General features: G+C 30.3%; 3 protein-coding genes across 3 annotated transcripts; 1 reads left to right on the forward strand and 2 right to left on the reverse strand.

Annotated features, from left to right (window-relative positions):
- The first annotated feature begins 11,117 nt into the window (after window positions 1-11,117).
- LOC124919162 (PLASMODESMATA CALLOSE-BINDING PROTEIN 3-like) lies at window positions 11,118-13,513 on the forward strand. Its single transcript, XM_047459331.1, has 4 exons — window positions 11,118-11,307; window positions 11,750-12,226; window positions 12,715-12,829; window positions 12,926-13,513. The coding sequence occupies exons 1-4, from the start codon at window positions 11,250-11,252 to the stop codon at window positions 13,080-13,082; spliced, it is 807 nt and encodes a 268-aa protein (XP_047315287.1). The 5' UTR covers window positions 11,118-11,249; the 3' UTR covers window positions 13,083-13,513.
- Window positions 13,514-13,984: 471 nt separating this feature from the next.
- LOC124922001 (cold-regulated 413 inner membrane protein 1, chloroplastic-like) lies at window positions 13,985-15,916 on the reverse strand. The gene is made up of 6 exons (XM_047462715.1): window positions 15,705-15,916; window positions 15,511-15,630; window positions 15,191-15,286; window positions 15,050-15,114; window positions 14,540-14,609; window positions 13,985-14,444 (listed from the first exon to the last, which is right to left on the reverse strand). The coding sequence occupies exons 1-6, from the start codon at window positions 15,851-15,853 to the stop codon at window positions 14,279-14,281; spliced, it is 666 nt and encodes a 221-aa protein (XP_047318671.1). The 5' UTR covers window positions 15,854-15,916; the 3' UTR covers window positions 13,985-14,278.
- Window positions 15,917-16,854: 938 nt separating this feature from the next.
- Window positions 16,855-21,359, reverse strand: LOC124919164 (protein MEI2-like 2). The gene is made up of 12 exons (XM_047459332.1): window positions 21,222-21,359; window positions 20,659-20,799; window positions 20,137-20,555; window positions 19,889-20,047; window positions 19,578-19,694; window positions 19,364-19,515; window positions 18,951-19,042; window positions 18,015-18,876; window positions 17,838-17,922; window positions 17,695-17,763; window positions 17,432-17,611; window positions 16,855-17,310 (listed from the first exon to the last, which is right to left on the reverse strand). The coding sequence occupies exons 2-12, from the start codon at window positions 20,777-20,779 to the stop codon at window positions 17,152-17,154; spliced, it is 2,415 nt and encodes an 804-aa protein (XP_047315288.1). The 5' UTR covers window positions 20,780-20,799; window positions 21,222-21,359; the 3' UTR covers window positions 16,855-17,151.
- Window positions 21,360-23,469: the final 2,110 nt, after the last annotated feature.

Raw genomic sequence — 23,469 nt, forward strand, 5'->3', positions numbered from 1 at the left:
TTTAATTCAAGAAACGGGTTCTTGATAGTTGGACCGAGGGTGGAATTCAATACTCAAACGCAGCGGCCATAGAGTGAGAAGAGAATTCGAGGTTAAGGAGAGAAGAACCGAAGGTGAGAAGAGAAATACTACTAGAATACACCTATAGTAGTCCAAGATAGGGGTCCAAGACCGAGAAAATAACTTAGAGCACAACTTTCAAAAACTTCAATTCATAAGCCAAAAAGTGGGGTGGGCATCAGCATTTAAAGCGGCTGAATTACCCAAGAGTCGGTTACAAACTTGTTACAACAACTTGTAGAAATAACAGAATTCGGTTTAAGAGAAATAAGAGAGAAAAGAAACAAAACAAAAAACATAAACCGGCCCAAGTGTTCCATAGGACCGAGAAGGGTACACTTTCTTATTCGTGGATCGTAACATCATCTCCCCCATCAGAAGTTCGTCGCCCTCGACGAAAAGAACGTGGACTGGTCAGCCTCTAATGCGCATCTTCAAACTTCAAAAATATTGCTTCGGTCGGTACCTTGTAGTCTTTTGCACTGCCGGGTCACTCGCCACTCCGCCTATGTATGAAACTTCTGTGCACCCAAGGTCGAGTTTTTCATTGTTTAAAGCTGACCTTCGTTGCTGCAATGTCTCCAGCGCCTGGTACAAAAATAATTTCTTCCAGCTCCGATTATACTCTATAGTGTCTTTAAAAATTCAGGCCAAGTCTTTTTCCCGAACCAGCATAAAAGGGGCATCGAAGGAGCCATAACTTTTAATTAGATCTTCATGAATATCTTCCAAGGTCATTGCCGTGAGGGAAACAGTTTGGCCTTCGGGCTTACTCTTTATTTGCATTTTGGCAGCAACACTACATTCATCTAAAGTCTTTTCCAGCTGGTTTCCATGCATCAAAGTGGCCCGCGACCGAGGAATTCCCTTTAGGACTGTGGTTTTGTCTTGCTTCTCTTAGGATAGGGTCAGCTTTTCGAAGTCCCAAGATGACGGGCCTAGAGTTATCATCCATTCAATGCCCAACACAATATCATATCCGTCCATCGAAATTACCTTCATTTTTGTTTGATATTCATTGCCTTCCATCGACCACTTCAAGTCTTTGCAAACACTAGAGCATAACACATTAGACCCATCGACCACTCTAACCGATTGCACCCGGGTTGCTATGTTTTTTTGGTCTATTTTCTCCAAAATCCTACTATTGATAAAATTGTGGGTGCTGCCTGTATCGATCAGGATCACTACCGGCAGGTTCCCAACTTTGCCAAGAATCTGGAGCGTTTGAAAAGCTTTAAAACCGGTCAAGGCATGTAAGGATATGGCTAGTTCATCCCTTGTGCCGAGCAATGAAGGTAGATCATCAAAAATAGGTTATTGATCGGGTTCTTGGTCTTCTTGATTGCGAAACCATGAATAACTTTGATTTACACCTATGGTTTGATTGCCATTTTTCATTGCAAGAGTAGCATATGCCCTTCTTTCGCTTTTCATCAATTGAGGCTGGGTCTAATTGCTTAACATGGCTCTGGTTTGCATTTGAAGAGGACTCATATGATGAATTCTTGAAGTCGGTATTGGTGCTCGGCCCGACTGTGTTGATATTGGATGGCGTGGGCAGCAACGGTGCTTCAGCGCTATACAAGTTATCACTGCTCATTAAGGACCGATATGTTGCTTCTTGGACTTTAGCCATTGTCATGGCTTCGTTTAGAGAATCTGGGAATCGCAACCTGATGTAGTTTGCAATCTCCTCCCTTAGACCGGACAAGTAACAATCTATGACGTATTCCCTTAGCATGCTGTAGAGTTTTTGAGAGATCGACATGTATCGCAGATTATATTCTTAAACCGACCCAACCTGTTTCAAATTCATCAGTTGTCTCATTGGTGTGTCATGTATAGACGACCCGAATTGAGTCATAAGGTCTCTCTTGAACACGTCCCAAGATAATGCTTCCATATGATTGCGGTTCTGAAGATATGACCCGTATCACATTCTTGCTTCGCTAGAAAAGTGAATGAGGACGATTTCTAATTTAGTGGCATCCATAGTTTTGTCCACCCTAAAAAATTGCTCGGCGGATATTAGCCAGCTTTCGACATCCGACCCATCAAACCGAGGAAAATCGACCTTGGTTAGCCGAGTGGGAGGAACATAATGTTGGTCGCGATTCTGGTCAGGGTGTTGGGGCCTAAATGGGGAAGGACCATGGCAAGACTTATCATCATAGGGTCTGTGGCGGGGTTCTTGCACATTTCCAGATGCCCCGCTCTCAAAGGCTGCCATTCGTTATTCAGCCGCATCAAATCTTCGGTCTATGGCAGCTTGCATCGCAGCTGTTTGTTGGGACAGATTTTCAATAAGGGCCTTGAGCGCATCCATTTCTAATTACTGGCGAGTTTCTACCATGTTGAGAATCGACCAGCTCTGATACCAATATGTTAATCTTGAAACTATAACAGAGACTTTCGAGTTCTTTAATTCAAGAAACGGGTTATTTATAGTTGGACCGATAGTGGAATTCAATACTCAAACGCAGCGGACATAGAGTGAGAAGAAAATTCGAGGTTAAGGAGAGAAGAACTGAATGTGAGAAGAGAAATACTACTAGAATACACCTAGTAGTTCAAGATAGGGGTCCAAGACCAAGAAAATAACTTAGAGCACAACTTTCAAAAGCTTCACTTCATAAGCCAAAAAGTGGGGTGGGCATCAGCATTTAAAGCGGCTGAATTACCCAAGAGTCGGTTACAAACTTGTTACAACAACTTGTAAAAATAACAGAATTCGGTTTAAGAGAAATAAGAGAGAAATGAAACAAAACAGAATTATTCAACAAAAAACATAAACCGGCCCAAGTGTTCCATAGGACCGAGAAGGGTGCACTTTCTTATTCGTGGATCGTAACAGATACTTATGAATCATCCAAATAGTCAGGAATATTCATTCCTCTCTAAATTTGAACAAATTCAAAAATTGATATTGTTTTCGTTCAACTTCCCAACTTAACATACTTTGTTATTAATTCTCAAATTAACATACTTTACTATTCAAACTCAATTTTTCTTTTCTTTTTTAAAATTTATTTACATGAGTTTAAACTCATATTTATATATAAATTAATATTTTTTAAAATTTAATTATTTATATTTTAATATATATATTTACATTTCAATTATTATTTTATATAATTTATTTTATTTTATTTTTATGTTTCATGAAATATTATATAATTGAGAATCATTTAAATGTAGACAAAAACATTACAATTCAAAGTGTCACCAAACAAAGTCCAAACATAACAAGATTAAGCATTTGAAAAACAATAATAGAATCATAAGACACAAATGTTTATCAACAACAAACTTAACATAAATTTAGTGTTAACAATTTCAAAAATATTTAAAAAAAATTGAGAAAGAAAAAAACCCAATCAAATCTAAGCTAACTTATTCCAACTAAGATGGATAACTCACGAAAAATCATAATTTGTGATATGTGTGATAAAGAATGTCATATGAGACATAGTCAACGATGTCTTAAGAAGAATTGTTAGTATTTATCAAACTATTATAGAGTAAAAAATTATTATATTTTATAAATAATTGAAATGTAAATAAATATATATATATATATATATATATTAAAATATAAATATTTAAATTAATAACAATAATAGTTTAAAATATATATCAAAATATAATTAATTAAATTTATAAAAATTATAATTTAAATATATATATATATAGGGGCTCAGCACACACAAAAAATAAAAAATAAATAAATATATAAATAAATAAATATATATATATATATATATATATATATATATATATATATATATATATTAAAGATAAAATATAATATTACCCTATATATATCTAAATAATCAAATTTATAAAAAAAAAATTAAATATATATATCAAAATATAAATAAATAAATTTATAAAAATATTTATTTTAATATTTTAATAAAAATAATATTTTAAATATATATACTTAATAATAAGTTTAAATATAAATAAATTAATAAAAAAAAATGAATATAAATAATAAAATATAAATAAATAAATAAAATAAATTAGTTTGAAAAGTTAAATGAAAATAATTTGAGAATTTGTTCTAATTTTTATGGATCTACTTTTCCCGCATTATGTCCAATATTTTATTTTTATTTTCTTTCATAATTATAATAATAATATTATATATATATATATATATATATATATATATATATTACACTTATTCGTTCTTTTATAATTAAATAATAATAATTTTTTATTTTATTTATTAAAAGAAATTATTTCAATTTTTAAATAATATTAATAAATTCTTAAAAATAAAATATAATTAATAAAATAATATTATTATAATAATTAATAATAATATAATCATTTTTATATAATTAATTAAAATATTATATATTAATAATACAATTATATTAAATTAATTAAAATATATAAACTTAAAAACAAAAAATAATTTTATATAAAATAAATTATTTTAAAATATATAAAAAACAATAAATATGAAATATTTTAACAAAAATTGTTATTAAAAATTTATAACATGATATAATATAAATTATTAATTAAAACGTTATATTTGATCCACTATTAATATTAAAGACTCTGTGTTATATTATTTTTAGGAAAAAAATGAGACAACGGATTAAAAAAATTGGACTGCCCGCAATTTGTGTTATACTATTTATATTTGATACATAGTTTTTTTATTTATATTTAAATTAAAAAATTGAATCATTTAATTTTTTTTATTATAAATAATTTTATACTTTTAAAAAAAATATAATTAGTAGGATAAGATATTATATGTTTATATTTTATTAAATTATGAAACAATCAAATATTTTTTATATTTTAATAAATTATGATATAAAAATAATAATATTTTATATTTTTAATTAAATAAAATATAATAAAAAATAAAATGGAGATATAATACTAATTTCAGTTATAAAATAATATTTATATTTTTTTTTAATAAATTCAAACATTATTAATAAGAATAAGAATAAAAATAATTAATACTCCAATGACATTACACTTTTATCAATAATATGCATTCTCATTCTACATGTATATAATCTTATTCTATTCTCATTCACTTATTTTGTAACAAAGCCCCATTAAGATAGGCGAAATAAATTTAATAAGAGTTTTGGAAAAACAAACTCTAATCTAACTACTATTATAGTATACAAACTGTAAATATGGTTTGTTTGGAAATAGTTTTATATCTAGAGTTATAAATGAGCATGAGCATGAGTTTGAGTTTGATAGAAAAATGAAAAATAATTTTTAAATATAATTTTAATTATGTTTAATATTAATAATGTAGTTAGACTAGATATAGTTACCTTTAAAAATAATTTTATTTATTTAAATATATTTATATGTATTTTTTATTTATTATTATACCCTAAGAAAACAATATTAACTTTATTAAGAGCTTGTTTGAGAATTTCTCCAGTATTTTAGAAAAAAATTGTTATCATATCACTATATTTTAACCATAAAATAACTAATTATATCCACTAAAATATATTTGTAACTCCACGAAAAATTTATGATTCAGCACGTGTTGGGGACACGTGGCAATACAGAAATCCGGAGTGACTCAAAGTTGGATTGATTTCAATATTAATTTGCGTGTCAAACATTATTTTTAAAGATTTTTTTATAGTACCTGAAAACTTTTAAAATCAATTATGTAAAAGTAATTAATTTTATTCAAATTTTAATATTACTTGAATTTTCTATATTCAAATAATAATTTGATTTGAAATCCGGTTTAAATTAGTTAAACATAATTAATTAAAGAAAAGATTATTTATTTGAAAATATAGTCGCCAAATAATTTTAAAAAAATCAATAAAATGTACGTGTATAAACATACTCTATACTAGAGTTTCCATAAGTGGTTCGTTATTTGGTTACGCTCGAGAAATAACTTTCACGCTATGTCATATGCGCCCGTTGAAAACGTTTTTTTTAATTCTGGTTATCAAAAGATTTATTTATAACATTTATTTCTTTAATTAGTCGCTTAGGGTTCTAAACAAGGATAAGTTTAGATTACATAAATAATTGTACAAAATTATTTAGAAATGCGTACCTGCAATTGCGATTACGAGAGATTGAGTACAAGGCCGGGAAAATATCAGAAAAGTATTAGAATTTAAAAATAAACTCAAAACGGAGCTTTAGTCAAAATATTTGTTTGAGAAATATCCCAAAAATATTTTGAAATAATTTTCTGACCTCTCGAGATTATTTGAAAATGGATTGGGGTTTCAAACTTACAAAAATAATTTTAGATTTTTAAAAGTGAAACCAAACCGGCCTTAGGATCGGAGTCATAGAGCTTGAGTCCATTTTTACCGGTCGAAGACCAGATGGGCTCGGTCTAGACCGAGAGATCTCGATTGGGGTCTAGGATACTCGGTCAGAGGACTAGAGTGTTCGTCCTAAGGTTTGGGAGGCTCGGTCCAGAACTCGGATTGTTTGGTCCTAAGTCTGGGAGGCTCTGTCCCATAACTAGATTTCTCGATCGTGGATCCTGAGAGTCTCGGTCCCAGGTTAGACCTCTCGATCCGGTCAATTTTCTCGGTCCTTGGTCTTGGTTAGGACCGAGAATTTTCGATCTTATCTTTCGGTCCTACAGGACTCGGTCCAAGAACACCGAATGTTTTTCATTTGGTATGAAAATTGTAGGTTTGTATCTTTTGATAAAAAAAAACATGATTTGTAAGTTGCTATCAACTTCATTTGATGTAGGGATCATAATCCCTAATTCTAAAACCGATCAATCGAATCCTAAGACGATGATTATTCAAAATGTTTTTAGGGTAAAATTTGGAAACTTTTGAATTAGGCCATCTCATGGCCTAATTCTTGTTCCAACATTTCGAAATAATGTTTACAATTGAACACAATCAAAACAAGAATATCAATCGAGCTTTGTAACAAATTTTAAAATTGAAATTAAAATTTTTTATTTCAATAATTTCAGTTCGATCAAACATTATCGGGATGTATGTAATATGGTTTGAAAATCATTCTAACATGTTTACAAACATGTTAGGCAACTATTTGATCAAAATTCAGGCTTAAAAGCTTAAGAACATGGATTTCAAATTTTCCAGATTTTCAAATCAAATTTAAGTTTTTTTTATTTAGGTTGATTTGATGAAATCTTTTTCAACAAAAAGTTTGGATATCATCTAGGCAGGGACGAATCTATGTAGGGGCTCGGGTGGGCTGAAGCCCACCCCGAAAAAAAATAATATATATATATATATTTTAAGGTAGAAATATGACATTACCCTTAATTTCTTTAAAAATTTTAATATAATTCATTGTTTTTTATCTAATTATTAAAAAAATGGTAAAACTTTACTTTTATATACTTGTATTTTTCAAAATTTTCTCATCATTATTTTAAGTCCACCCTAATTTTTTTTCAAGCCCACCCTAGTTCAAAATCTTGGGTCCGTCCCTGCATCTAAGGATTGATTTCGACTATAGAAAGCACGAAATAAACCTTAAATAAGATCAACCCAATAGAACTTGAAAATTTCTAAGTATGAATCATAACTTGAATTACAAAAGGTCTGGAAACTTACTAGTGATTGGAGAACACTCCAATGATCTTTATGAAGCTTTCTAAAACTCTGGATCGAAGCTTGGAACGCCAAAATGATATTATTTTGTTAGAGTGTCTTGTTTTTCTTATCATCACTCAGATTTGAGTCCTTGTTGTTTTTTGTTCGATTCAAAATCTTGTATTAGTTTATGAATTTCTCACTATATATAAATGATTCATTATCACGTGACATTACATTTTTCGACGTTGCTTACTAACCAGCTAAGGATAATTATAAATGTCGTTCAATATATTTGGTAGGGATTTTTTAGACATCGTTTAATTAGTTCGTTCGCCTTGCTTCACTTTAATATTCATCGTTTAAGAACTCAAATGAGTTCGTTTTTTGAGCGACCCTTAAAAATTACATTGTCGTTGGATTTTTTTCATTAAAAAATTATTTTATAAATTCTTATTTGATATCTTGATTATTAATTGTTTATTTTGATTTTGTAAATATTATTTTATATTATTGTTTACTAATTAATTTCTTAAATGTAAACTAAACAAATTAATTTCTAATAAAAAAATTGTTTTATTTTTGAATCATCTTGTTTGGAATGATAATTATTATAATAAACTCTTTAATTCAAAACTAGAGATGAAAATGTGACAAATTGAGTAGAATGTGTTTACCATCCCATCCCGCCCCATTCTATTTCGAGGATTATTTTATCATTCCGTCTTATTTTGTTTAGAAAAATCTTCGCGGGACACCGTCATACCATATTATTTAAAACAAAGTAAAAAGGTTCTTTCATAAACTTATATAAACATATTAATAATATATATATTATATTAAAATTTTATATAATTATAAGGAAATAACTTAATTTTTTTTTATAAAATATAAAAATACTAATAATATTATATATTCATTTATGTTTATTAGTGTTCGGCCAAAATCTCGAAAATTGAAATGAGATTGGTGCATGACACAAATATCATCACCCTCCGTCTCCCATTCGGTTTCAAGAAAAATCCATCCTAACAAACCGTTCATATCTACATATCAATAAGCCTTATCTAGGAAGAGGGGATTAATAAAATTTTAAAAAATAATTTAGCATGTTCATATAAATTTATCACTATAAAAAAACATAGTCAACTTAGATTGTTTAGGTGTCATAACTCCATCGCTGTCAAACAACAAATGAACCAAGTTTGTCATTCAGTCTTCAATTTTAATTCATATACAAACTACAAAATATCATATATTATAAATGGGAATAGACAAAATCCTGATTCTTATGAAGTTGTAGATGTTTATACAAATTCAGTCTTCAATAATACACCCACTCACCATTTTGCACATGTTTGAAAAAGTCCAAAAAAACTAATTATTGCTACCAAATATTCAAATAAACCCTTTTTATTTACACTATATGCTATATTCACCCTTAAACATGGTAAAACTCCAACTTACTATTTTACAAACATTAAATGGATATTCAAATACTAAAAGTAAAATAATCATATAACTTGCATTATTTTTTGGACTAGGACTGATAGTTAATATGTTGAATTAGACTACAAGTTTATAATTGAGGTTGTTTGATATGGGTTATTTGAGAATTCTTTTATCTAAAATCATATATTTAATTATATTTATTTTTGATAATAAATCAAAATACTTAAGATATTTTTATAAAAAAAATAAAGTAAAATAATAATAATTCAAATAATTAAAAACCCAACTAATTTTTTTAAACACAAATAACCAACATCAAACAAATCCTAACAAATTTTTTTACATCTGGATAAAATACAATTAATATCTTAGTGACACCCGAGTATTGAGTTAATTTTGATTGTACATTGTTCTTTTAACCTCTTTGATACTTTGATTATTAATGGAGTAAGCATAAACTAAGTATTAATAAATGGGTATAGACAGTCTTATCAACTACTTTAAATTTGTTGTGTGACCTATTCCCATCATTCCATTGCCTTCATTAGAATGTTTCCTTTCAAATAGTGCAATTTGATACATATTATTTGAATAATTAAGTGATTATTTTCAATCACGGTGCAAACTGATCGAGTTTGCGAGTTCACTTGATCTCGAAATTATTGAATTCGAACCTGTAAATCTTTTTTTAAACAAAAAACGGTTAATATCATTTCATTAAAAATTCTAAAAATGGGAGGGTCAATAATTAAAGTTAAATAAATTTTAACTAGATTAAAATATGACAATTAAAAAATCCTAAAAAAACTTATTAGTAATATTCACAAAAATAAAAAGAATACAATCAAAAACAAATTCTAACTATCCAAATTATGGTGTTTATTATCATATATCATAATACATTCTTCCTCTTCATACATTCTTCCTCTTCCTACATTCTTCCTCTTCCTCTTGTAATGTAAAGAGATTAAATTGAATGAGATGAATTTGGAGTATTCTCATTGTGTAATATTTCTTTGTACGAACTATGTTAATCTTATAGAAATAATTTATTTTCTTTTCAAAATTATTGCCTTTGTTTCTTTGGTATATTCTACTTCGACTTGATTAATATAATATTTATATATTTTTATTATATTATACCTTATATATTTTATTATAATATATATATTAAAAATATTATTTTCCAAACCTAAAATTAGAATAAAAGTTCAGGCCATTCTAATGCCTTTATTGAATTTTCGAACTTCGAATCGGTTCGTTTACCCCTAGTTTCAAATAATTTATCAAATGGGCTCGAAATAAATTGAAGTTATCTACTTCTTCTAATTGGAAACATGTTCTTTCATGTAATTGAAAACACTAATTAATATATATATATATATATATATATATATATATATATATATATATATATATATATATATAGTCAAGAATGCCTTCAACAAAAATCAAACTTGAAGGATAGTTGGATTCAAATGAATGCAAATATGACAGCACATTGGATTCAGAATCAATTGAAGACTCATTTAGTTCAGACTCAGATAACTCGTTACCTAAATTCTGGGTTTGGGCCTTCACGATCATTAGAAAAAAAAAAAGAAAAAAAAAAGAAAAAAAAAGGTATTTCACACAAGCACAAGCAGCAGTAGAAGTACTTTTACACTTTAGACAAGACAGATAATATCATAATTAGCATTTACAGAGACTTCAAGTTGAAAGAAGATACTGTTATGATTATATAGAATTTATCAGATGCAACCTTTTCCTTTGTTTTATTTCATAACACTTGAATACCAAGGATCAAATCTCTCTTTAACTTTTTGAGTTAGTACCATGAAACAGCCAAAAGACAGTTGGGTGAAAAAGGAAAATGCCAAAAGAATAATTTGAATTCCAACAGATCTCATTTCTTTTTTGCTTTCTTTTCGCAGATATATTCACAAAACTTTGGCACCTCATCTTGCTTGCAGTTTTTAACTACTTCCTAATTCCTCCAACCCCAAGTTTTCTCATATTCTCTCCCCCACTTTCTTTTTTCATCGTTCTTCTCTTGAAGAAACCAATGATTCTTAAACCCTTCCACCATATATATATAAACAAACTACATTATCAAAAGTTTATGAATGTTTCAAAATCAGAGCAGAGACAAAGCAGCAAAATATGGTTTTCAGAGCAATTCAGGCTTCTTCCATATTCTTCCTCTTGTTTCTATCTTTAGGTATTTTTCTATACATACACTTCTATCCCTTTTGGTTGAGATTCATCAACTCTAAACCTCAATCCATGTAAATTTATTCTATTTTATGATCAAATCAACATGTTTTTCTTAGCAATTCCTATAACAAAATTTAAGCCTGATTTGATCTGGGTTATTTGAGATAACCCAATCTCATCTCATCTCATCCAAATCAACAATTTAAATAAAAGAAAAAAAAAACAAAACAAAAACCTTTTAAACTATATTTGAAAGGTCACTTAATTTGGTTAGAGAACCCAAATAACCCGGTTATTTGAATGAGCATAACCTGCAGGTATTATGAAAAAGAAAAAAGATTTATGTTGGTATTATAAAAAAGAAGAAGCAATCCTTCTATCTATGCAAAACCCCAAAGCAGAAGAAAGGAATAATAACTTACTGAAACTGTGATTCTTTTCTTCAGATCCAAGCACTGCACAAAAGCTTCCACCTGAAGCAATAATGAAAGATGAAATGATGGATTATCAAGAAAATAGCAATGGGATTTCCTCACCTTCAATATCTTCCACTAAACTGGATAATATCCCCATCATCATCCCAAGTCCTCCTATGACGACAACACCAATAATAACGCAGGAAAGTCCACCACCACCAGCACCACCAACTACCACCACTCAACCAACAATCCCTGCAGCATCGGGTGGGACCTGGTGCGTGGCGAACCCATCTGCATCAGAAACTGCTCTTCAAGTGGCTCTTGACTATGCTTGCGGATATGGAGGTGCAGATTGTTCAGCTCTTCAACAAGGTTCTAGTTGCTATAACCCAAATACAGTTCGTGATCATGCTTCCTATGCATTCAATGCATACTACCAGAAGAGTCCCCTTCCTACAAGTTGTGTCTTTGGTGGCACTGCAACTCTCTCCTCCACCGACCCGAGTAAGATACCCCTTTCTCTGCACTTTTTAGCCTATTTGGAAAGACTTATGTTTTTTTGTATCAGGATCAAGATGAGAATCCGTAAATAGTAGAATGAGATGGGATTAAAAAAAGAACAGAGATGAGAAAAGAATGGCCTAAGCCCTTAGATGAAAAGCTTAGAGACAAACCCTCTATAGCCTGATATGAAATTAAGATGAGAATATTGAGTTTTCCTTGTGGCTACAAACTCAACAATGATCTTTATATATACCCCCACCACTTTCATGTCTAAGTGGGCCAAACTATTACATAAAATGGCCAATGGCCGCCTTGTAGTAAATAATAACTCATGACAGAAACCGCCAATAAAGTCTAAATCTGAGTCAGACTAAGCTCAAATGAAGCCTTTCTTCCTGAAATTCAGCTGTTTCAAAACCTCAATTATCATTCTTATGCATGTCACAAGACTATTTGATGTTATGTTATTGGTTTATGCATTATTGCAGGTTCTGGAGGTTGTCATTTTGCATCTACCCATTCAACAACGTCTACACCCCCACCATACACGATACCCACACCAACAATGATACCCCCACCAACACCAACCATACCAACACCAAGGTGATTTTTTCCTAAATTTGTATTGTCTACATATTTTGAATCAATTAATGATTGAGCGAAGCAAATTCAAAATGTACCTATCTTTGGCATTTGCAGCACGACTTCACCAGACGGTCCTTATCCACCTTATCCACCGTATGGTACTGCGCCAGAACCAACCGATAGCCCAAGCTCAGCAAATTCCATACGATATAACATTCTACAGATCTTCACCATAACTTGCCTCTCACTTTCTGCTGCATATTATATCTAAACAGATAAAGATAAATCTCTGTGCTTCTCCGTCATCAAGGGGAAGGGAACTCAGGTTTTGTCTCGATGTCCACTGGGCAAAAGAGTTCAAGAAGGAATGTGGAATTATATAACAAATATTCAAACCAAAGCCTTATGGCTATTGTACAACATCTATTTAGCATTAGAAAAGCAACAAAATGCAGTCCGGATCCTCAATAGCAGCCCCTTCCATATTTCCAAACTCCCTCAATCAATAATTTATGAATAGGTTTCCCATTTCCTTAGGTACTCTTTCGGGCAGTTAACAGAATAAGCATTTACATTACACAAGTCAATTGTAGGAGTTAGCAGTAAACAGCTATGTACGTCAGTCCATAGATATGTACTGACCTAAATCATAGAAAACATCAATAAATCTTATTTGATTAAACATTGACACATGTGATGATCGATCTACTTTGTTTGTCAACACTTCATTTTTATTCAAAAGCAAAGCTAAATAGTTTTTTATTCATGCGGCTCCTATAATTCAGTATTCTGTTACAAGGGGAAATGATACTAATGCCCTATGGTTGAAGTATAAGGTTACAACGGTTAGTAGCTGTTACAATATAATAGTATAAATTGAATACTCTTTTAGAGTTTTTATCTCTCTCGTCTCTCCCAAATGTAATTCTCTTTTCTCATCTCATGATTGTATCTCAACCCTACCAATCCTAGGTCACTATGCACCATCATACTACTAGGGTTGATCCATACAAAATTTGGGGAAATTCTAGAGTAAACTACCCTTGCGAGTAGCATCTATCCAAGTCCTTCAACAGAATTACTTGGACACATAAAATCAGACTTAACAACACAATGAAATAAAAATATAAGTAAACTACATCATAATATATTAAAGCCATCAGGCCAGGCAGCTGCAGCAACCATATATAATTTCCCACCCAATTGAAGGCATATGCAAGAGGATCAATTGCTTTGTCATAGACTTTGCCAATTCAAGATAATATAGCAAGAATTGAGTCGATAAAAACGTTTTACCATATGAACACCCTTTACAAAGATGATATTGAAGAACTAGTCAATAAAAATGCTTTTATTAAAGAAATTTTTCTCTCATCCAAAGGAGACCAAGTGAGGTTCAGATGCCTGGTTGATCCTCAAGTGTTCAGAAGCTATAACATTAAGGCGGTCTCCCATCGAGGTCAAAAGTCAGGCCAAAAGCATCCATGGGAAGGCAGCAATACAGATGATGGATAATGTAGCAATAATTGAACCTTGGTCAAATGCCTTCTTCAGGCTACCAGCCCGTGTGAAATGTTGGAAAGCCAAATACCCAGCAATCATCAAGGAAAGAACAATACCTCCTTGAGTGCTCCTGCCACGGGCAATACAAATAAATGACGAGACAATTTAATGAAGGAACATTGGATAAGGTGTTCATTTATTTTCTTAAATCATGCATGACTGTACCTTAGGTTCATAGCCTCATGAGGAGCAACGATAACCAACAACAATGCTAGAAATGGTAACTCCAGTTCACCTTGAAAAAAAACAAGCCATAAAAGCCTAAGACCATCATTTTTAGGATGGTAAACAGGTCAGAGGAAAATGATAGTAAGACAACAGGCAATTTATTTATTTCATATCTTCTAATTTCATAATGATTCCAAGATCTGAGTACAAAGGGAATCACTGATTCACTATACTAAGTTAGCCAAAAGAATCTGAAATCTCTAATCACCAACACTCTGCTGCTGATTGTTGAAGCTGAATCTCATTAATTTGAATTTGAGATTCAGGTTTCGAATATGACATTTGACATATGTGAGAGTTCTATTATAACTTTTAATTTCATAACAAAAGAAACCAATACTGAGATGCATCTTCTTGTCCAACTTAGCTTTCTATAAATGGTAATGAGAAGAAACACACAAAAGCACCTCTATTAATTTGAATGGATGAACTAAAAAGTCAATATACCTGGAATAGAGAAGAATAAACGAACTAGAAGAGCCAGAAAAGCTGTCCATAATCCATAATTGCCCCTGATGATATATATAAAGCGGGTTAAGAAATGAGAGATATATCATGGGTACCTAAGAATGACATCCAGAGACTTACTTAATCCAATAAACGGCGTTTGGATGCGCTTGAAGAACAAATAAAGGAACAAGAAACGATTTTTGAATTGCAGTTCCCCTTGCAAGCATGAGGACCCTGATCATGTCATTTTAAAGATCAACATCAAATATATAATTCAAATAATCTCATAATTATCCATGAATGAAAATCATTCAACAGAATAATCAGAGTAGCATCATCAAATATATATAATTCAACAGTGGGCTAAGTAGAAGAATAATCTCTTTTGCCCATTATTCTATATGCTTTTTCACTCAATTTAGCATACATGCAAGTAACTTAGAAGGTGGGAATCATACGCTGAAGCAACTGTTGTGACCCATTGAAGATTGCTAGCGGTGAGAGGTGCGTAATAGCAAACCGGACCAGATCTTCCGCGCATTTTGGTCGTCAGTTGGGCAGATTTACTGCTTGGAACTCTGCGCAAAAACCCAATTGAAGAGATGAAAAAAACTAAAATCTTTCATAAACCATGTTTTCATCTGTGGCTAACCTGAGAGGATTGAAGTGGGTAAAGATATCAGACTGTTCAGTGAGACGGAGTGGGCGACAATCGTACGATGGAGATTTTAGAGAAATGAGATTCCTGTTGCAGAAAGAAAGCGGATGAACTGTTACTGCAGATAGAAGAGAGATCATCATCTTCAAACTTCGATAGTTGTCCTTTTTCTTTCAACTGTTTTCAGCTTCTTTTTTATCCAGGAAATAGATCTATTTCCCTTCACTTATTAAAAAATTATTAAAAATCAACCGACTTAAAAGAGTCTAGAAGTTCATTCACATTACATGAATTAAATTGAAGTTTAAAAAATTGATGTCGGTATAGTAAATTATCGATATCTTGAATGATTAAACGAAGACTTAAATGACATAAGAGTGATGATAGATAATACGAAAAGCGATTAGTTCCTGGTAGCAAAGCACATTGCATAACGATTAGTTCCTGGTAGCAAAGCACATTGCATATCGGATGACCATTGTCTCCGTTGTCGTAGGATAGAGGTTTCTAAAATTGTATGCGAAGACGTGAATTAGTTTATCTAAGTGATCTCGAACAATGATTTCAACTAAGGCTTCAATCCATGCATCAATGTTCATTTCTGTCCATCCTAATTCCGGAGGAATCAAACCTTCTCTAGTTTTTAAGTTGATCTGCATTAGTAAGGAATTAAAATATACAATCAAATTTTAATTGTTCTAAGATAAATAAAAAAGGTTAATTTACAAATAATACATCTAACCATATACGAAGCTCATAAATACAATTAGTAGAAAATTAAAATTCATACAATCAAATTTTAATTCATTTGAAGATAAGCAAAAAAAATTAATTTACAAATAATACATCTTATTTTTATTTTCTCAAATAATGTTCTTAAAAAAAGGTTATGGTGGGACATTAACAATTTTTCTTATCAAAACTTATTAAGAAAGAATGAAATCATAGTACTCAAGAACCCTAGTTTTTGAATTTACTTATAGTTTGAATAGATACAAAATGAATCTTAATTCTTGATGCCCCTCAAGATGGAAACTTTGTAAGTTCAACTTGTATCATAATCTTTTAACTAAATGTTTCACACTTCTATGGAAAAGGGAAAATCATTTCCAAAATAAACTCATTTAAAAAGCAATAAACTCTGAAACCAAAAACTGAGTGCTGTAATAGAGATAAATAGTTACTAGTGCATGTTGTTAATATACAGTTGGCATATGGTTTCTTCAACCCACAAACAAGACCAAAATTAAACTCAAAAACAACATAATCTTATGTCTGTGGATTGATTTTCCACCATTACAAGTCAAAAAGTACAAACAGAAACTAGGTCACCAGAAAACTTTCCTTCCCTTCCTTTCAGCAAAACTTGAAAAACTTTACACAAGTCTACATATTATGAACATAATATGCATCATCATCTGCAGGGCTCGAGCCACTATTATTAGCTCCTTGCCCGATTCTCATCTGGACCGCCTCTTACATTACTACTCCTACTACTACTACTACTTCCCGATGAATAATCCTCAAAAAACAACACCCCATTTGTCTTATGCTCTTTCATATTCAGTCCATTCATCGGAAGATACTGTTCTTGGATCACCTGCATATAGTTTTATTTATACAATCTTTAGACATAACCCCAATCGAGATTTTTAAAACTGATAAGGTATTTTTGTTTTTTATTCAAATTCTAAACCATTTCTACAGGATAAAGCATGAACCTGATCAGCAATCTCTGAGCCATCCGAGTGGAAGAGAATTGGGCGGCAGCGCTTATCTTCGTTCATCAGGCTTGAATTCTGAAAATGGGCAACAAGAGCTACCTTTCCTTGTATGCGAGCATATGCCAAATTCGCAACCTTTTCACTGTTGAATTTCTCCCACTTCTTTCCGTTAAAGGACTGAACAATATAAAAATCAGCTAACAATTCCCGATTCATTTACATTTTGCAAAAAGAAAAAAAAAAGATTATTCCGTCTTTACCTCGTAGAATGAAACAATATGCCAAGGAGACAGCATATTGATAAACGCATATCCCACGTTGCATTTGTTCTGCAACATTATATTTGATTTTTTCTCGTATCAAATTGTCAAGACTAAATAATAATATTCTGAAATAAAATTACCTTAAAGTCGATAGGCAGATAAAGAAAATCATAGGCGCCTCGATGCTTTTCATCTATGGCAGCTAGCAACATCTTCGAAGTGTACCTGGTTAAAACAATTACAACCTAAATTTATTCACCCGAACTTTTATAATAAAAGGAAATTGAATGAGAAAATATTTTCACAAAAGGATTTACTTATTCGGGATGTTTTTAATCATTAAAGTCGTCCTAATATCTTCTCCACTTCTTATCTTGTCCAACTCGAGCTGAAACTGTTTCTTGTTATCGAACTGGTTAGCAGCCGTAGTGTCACCAGTTCGCCTATTCCTCCCACGATCAATCAAACTATCCATGTTAGTAGGTCCCAATCCTGGAAAATAACTGTTACCTAAGTAAACCGGATTAATCCTAGGTGAAGAAGACATCATCCTAACATTAGGAGAACCATTTTGAGAAATAGTCCCTCTATCCGATAAACCACTTCCTCCTCCCCCCATGTTCATCAAGAAACTCGTTTCGTTACGTTCTAAACTCATTCCCCCAAACGCAGAAGGACCGCGATAACTTAAGTGTCTCTCAAAAGGAATGCCAGAAGGAGCCGAGCCAACGTAATGGCTCTGAGGATTATGATTATGATGAGATAAACCGTGAAAAGGTACTTGACGGGTTCCATAAGGAATGCTGGGCATTAGTGTCTGTCCTAGAGAAGAAGACGGTGAAGAAGAAGAAGGCATTTGCCATCCAGAAGAGTTGTTGACTTTTTCCGTATTATATGACGCTGGACTTCCCCAAAGAAACTGTGGGCCAGACAATTTTTCATTCGAATCACTTAACGAATGAGACTGTTGAAATCCGATACCATTATTGTTCGAAGTTGTATTCATATGGAAGCCTCTGATCGGAACAGAATTCGGTCTACAAATCGGGCTTTGTACCTGCGGATGAAGAATTGAAGCTAATCCTGGACCTCCCGGGATATTATTGCTGACGTTTGGTGAGCTACCGAGTGTTTGAAGCAAACTGTGTTCAATGGGGCTGCCCATTTGTGGCCAATTCCCTGCTTGAAACAATAAATAATATGCATAAACATGATGAACAAACAAAAATCTTTAATGAAAATAATAATTATACCTGGAGGTGAGTTCGCAATTGGAGAACCTATTTGAAGCCGGAAACTTCTAGATTCATCGGGTTCAAGTTCTGGGTTGATTTGCATCATAAGGCTGAATTGAAACCATTAAATAAAAGAATCGCACTATTATCCCAAACAGTGATAAAAGGGAAAAAAAGGCTAAGCCGATTAAATTTGTATTTCAAGTGACTTTTTTTTCTTCGAAAACCAGGGGTTTTATTCCCTAAAAGAAGCAAGCATGACCCTCGAACAGTTATGCCCCACTTCAATTAGAGCGTTCTTATTGAGAATTGTTCATAACTGGTATAGACTTTTTCCACTTGATCTTCCCCTAATGGGTATTATCAGGACTTATGTGATGAATCAAAGATGAAAATAAACTGAAAAACAAGACTATGATGAATATACTTACTTGCGACGAGCTCCCCCAGGGCGACTAGGTTCAAGCTTTATCCGTTTACCAGCTATGTCACTCCTATTTAAGGACCTAAGTGCTGCTTCTGCAGCTCTGACATCGTAAAACTCTATAAACTTATGATGACGCTTGTGTGGCGTTTCCCTTATCTGTTGAATAATTAAGTTAACTCGCAAGATAAAAATAAATAAAATCAAACAAAATTCATCACCTCCTTGATCTCTCCATAAGCACCAAATATTTGAAGAAGATCATCATTGGAAACAGATGGATCCAAATTAAATACCACCAAAGTCCCTTGGTTTATATCCTTATCAGACGGGTTATCCTGTTGAATCAACAAAAAAGGCATCAAACATAAGGTCTGAATGAAATTATGTTTGAAAACTAAACTTAGTCATATACAGATTCATAAATTTATTGGTTGTTTCGCATATGTTGATACAATTTGTATCCAGGTGTTTCGAAAATGAGGCCATAGTTTGTTTATAGATGAAGTTGATCAAAAGAAATATGTAAGACCTTTGGGATTGAGAAGTGAATGTCCAATTTCCTCCGTCTAAGAGGTTTGCCTTGTAGTGACCTCATAGCATTTCGAGCATCACGAATATCATAGTATGATATCATCACAAATCCCCTATGTTTACATGCAGTGTATAGAGTCCTAATATCGCCATATTGCTAAATTGAGAAGGAAAGAAAGAAAAAACAATTTTAATAAGATAAACAACAAGACAAAGACAATAACATCAATCATGGGTCAATAGTACCTCAAAAAGAGATCTGATCTCCGAGTCATCAATATTACTATTGATATTCCTTACAAACAGTGTTCTTGAAGGATGTTCACCAAACGGATGTTCTCCAGCAACAGTTACGGTTCCATTTGGAAAACTAAATTGACTTACCCCGTTTCCAGCAACATCAGATAAACTTAAATTAGGCAAACCCCTACCGAAAATATCTTGTAGATCAGATTCCAATTCCATTCCCCCTCCACTTCCGAAAAGATCATACTCTTCCACATCATCCATTTGATTAACTGGGTAAGTCAGTTCTAAATCATCCAACATTCCTGCAAAGAGTTCATCCTCATCTGGAAGTAAGCTTCCAATGGCAGCCAATTCATCAAGCAGGTTATCAGCATCCTTTGGCTCTAGTGGCATGTTTTCTGTTATACCAATCTTCACTGCGCAGAACAAAAGGATAAAACCATTTACATTAATCGACAATTAAGGCGAATGAGCAGGACAAACAAACAGCGCAAACAAATATAATTTGCTGATACATACAATCATCGTGGGGAAGAACAGGCAATGAAGAGGAGAACAAGGAGACGTCGCTTGAAACATTAAAGGAGGATAGGCTTATCCTCCCCTTTGCTTTACCCTTTTCTTCCTTGAGAAAACTCATTGATGAAAACTCTGATAGATCTGCACACAAAAGCTTCACAATCATTTCTCCTAAGAACAACTATTAATTGCAGAATTAGTTATTTACTTTATCCTTCATGACCATCATAGCAAAGATTGCACCTTTGATTGCTGAGAATTGAAATTTTAGGAACCCAATAGAAGCAATAATTCAAAAAAATGAACATCTGACTCTACATGCAAACACAAATCCTAAGGGCATATAAGTCGAAATGAAATGTAAAAGGAAAGGAAATCAAACAGAAAACAAACTAAAGCAAATAAATCATCTTTCTTTGCAGAAGCAAGCCCAAGAATCCAATTTTTCAGTCTTAATCGGACAATAACACTGTAAAAACCTTATTCAAAATCCCCAGGCAATCAATCACCGACAATTTGCGTAATAAAGACGAAGAAAGATTTACCAGTACGAGGTTACCTACCTATGGAAGTTGTTTTACCGATGATCGGAGGAAACCGATAGAAAAAATTGTTGTTTCTTCAGTTCGCCTTCAATCACACTCTCTCCCTTTCTCTTTCTAAGGTTTGTGTTTGGTAGACTGAGTATGTCTAATTTGTATGTGTAATGGAGTTATAAGAATATTGAGTGTGAAAAAAAAAACTCTATTTAAACCTATTTTGACGTCCATAAATAAAATAATAGTTATTTTATTTATTATTATTATACTTACTATAGTCCCTAACTAAATTTGGTATTTTATTTATAATAATAACATTACCTATCTATCAATGTAAAAAAAAAAAAATTAATAATAAAAAATTGTAATTATTTTATTTTTATTAATTAAAATAACATTTATTTTATAGAATAAAATAACTTTATTTGGTTTTATAAAAATAAAATTAACTTAATATATATATTTTATAAAATAAATTAATTTTAAAATTAAATCCACTACATAAATATATATAAATAAATAAATTGTTAATATATATATTTTAAATAACTTTATTTCATTTTATTAATATAAAATTAACTTAATATTTAAAAACAAATTAAATTATTAACAAAAATTAAAGTAAATTAATTTTATTAAAATGGAATTTTTTTTTGATAAAATTACTTTTTCTATTTAAATGAATTTCTAAACTTATTTCAAAAATCAATTTATTACTTTATTTACTCGTTTGACATTTTCTCGTTTATAATTGTTATTATTTTCTAAATTTATATGTAAAAATAACATTATATAAATATATATTTTATTTAATTTTATTACTTATTTATATAAAAAATATAATTTTATTTATCCATTTATATAAAAAATACCTAATTCAAAAATAATTATAAAAATATTTTTAAATTTTTATTAAAGAATAATAATTATATATGAAGTTGGTTTTATTATTATAAAATTAACTATAAATTAAAAAATATATTAATAAAATAAAAAATTAATATTTATTAAAAAATATATTAATTTTTCTATTTCATTTATAATTTATATTTTTATATTTTCAAGATAATTAATAAATATAAATAATTTTTTATTATATAATTATTTATATAATATATATATATATATATATATATATATATATATATATATATATATATATATATATATATATATATATATAACATTTTATATAAGAAAGTTTGAAATTTATTTATGTGTTGTGTCCCGATATACTCTTTCACTTACAGATGAATAAGATATATACTTCTTTATTTATTATATAATATACTTTTGAAATTTTTATATTTATATATTTATTAAACTCAGTTATATAATTATTTATATTATCTTTCATACTTACTTTTTAATATAAAATTATTTATATATATAAATATACTTTTTTTTCTTATTTAGTTTTTAATATATAAATATAATAATAGTATTTCTTCTGTTATTATATATTATTAAGTTATATTTAATAATATTATTTATTTTGAATGATTATAAAGAAAAAATATTTGAAAAAAAAATATATTTTCAATAAAATTTAGAATTGATTTTGTTAATACTCAATTACTTCCATATTTATTTATTTATTTTCAAACAAGTTGACTATCATTTTATTTTTCTTTATTTATAGTTTGAGTCATCTAATTAATATTTCTTTAATATATTTTTATTATTCTTAATAAACCCTAATCCATCTTCCCAATTTAATTGGGTAGCTCCATTTTTCAGATTTTTCTTTCTCTCTTCTTTTTTACGGTTGTGGAGCTCTGCAACTCGATCAACACGTTTTTAGATCTAAAAAGAAAAACCAACACGGCTGGAACAAAGGTTAGTCCATTGAAGAAGATGATAAATTCTTCATACCAGAACAAAGATTTATTTTTCTGTTTTTACTTTAAAAAATATTAATTTAATTAATTATTTTATATATTACTTAGTCTACTAATTAATTTTTAAGTAATATTTTATTATTAAAATATTAATGGAGTGTTTTGATACGTAAATCATATAAGGCTATATGTGAAATAAATTGAAAAATCTTTTAACATTAATATATAATGAGGTACTTTTATTTGATTTTTTTCTTTATAAAATAAATAACACTAATAAACATTAATTATTAAGTATATAATATTATTAATATATTTATTTTTCATATTTTATAAAAATTTAAAATTTAATTTTTTATAATAATATAAATTTTTTATACATTGTAATATATATATAATATTAAAATATCAGTTTAAATAATTTTTTTACA

The sequence above is a fragment of the Impatiens glandulifera genome, chromosome 1 (genome assembly GCF_907164915.1).
Source record: "Impatiens glandulifera chromosome 1, dImpGla2.1, whole genome shotgun sequence".
Taxonomy (NCBI): domain Eukaryota; kingdom Viridiplantae; phylum Streptophyta; class Magnoliopsida; order Ericales; family Balsaminaceae; genus Impatiens; species Impatiens glandulifera.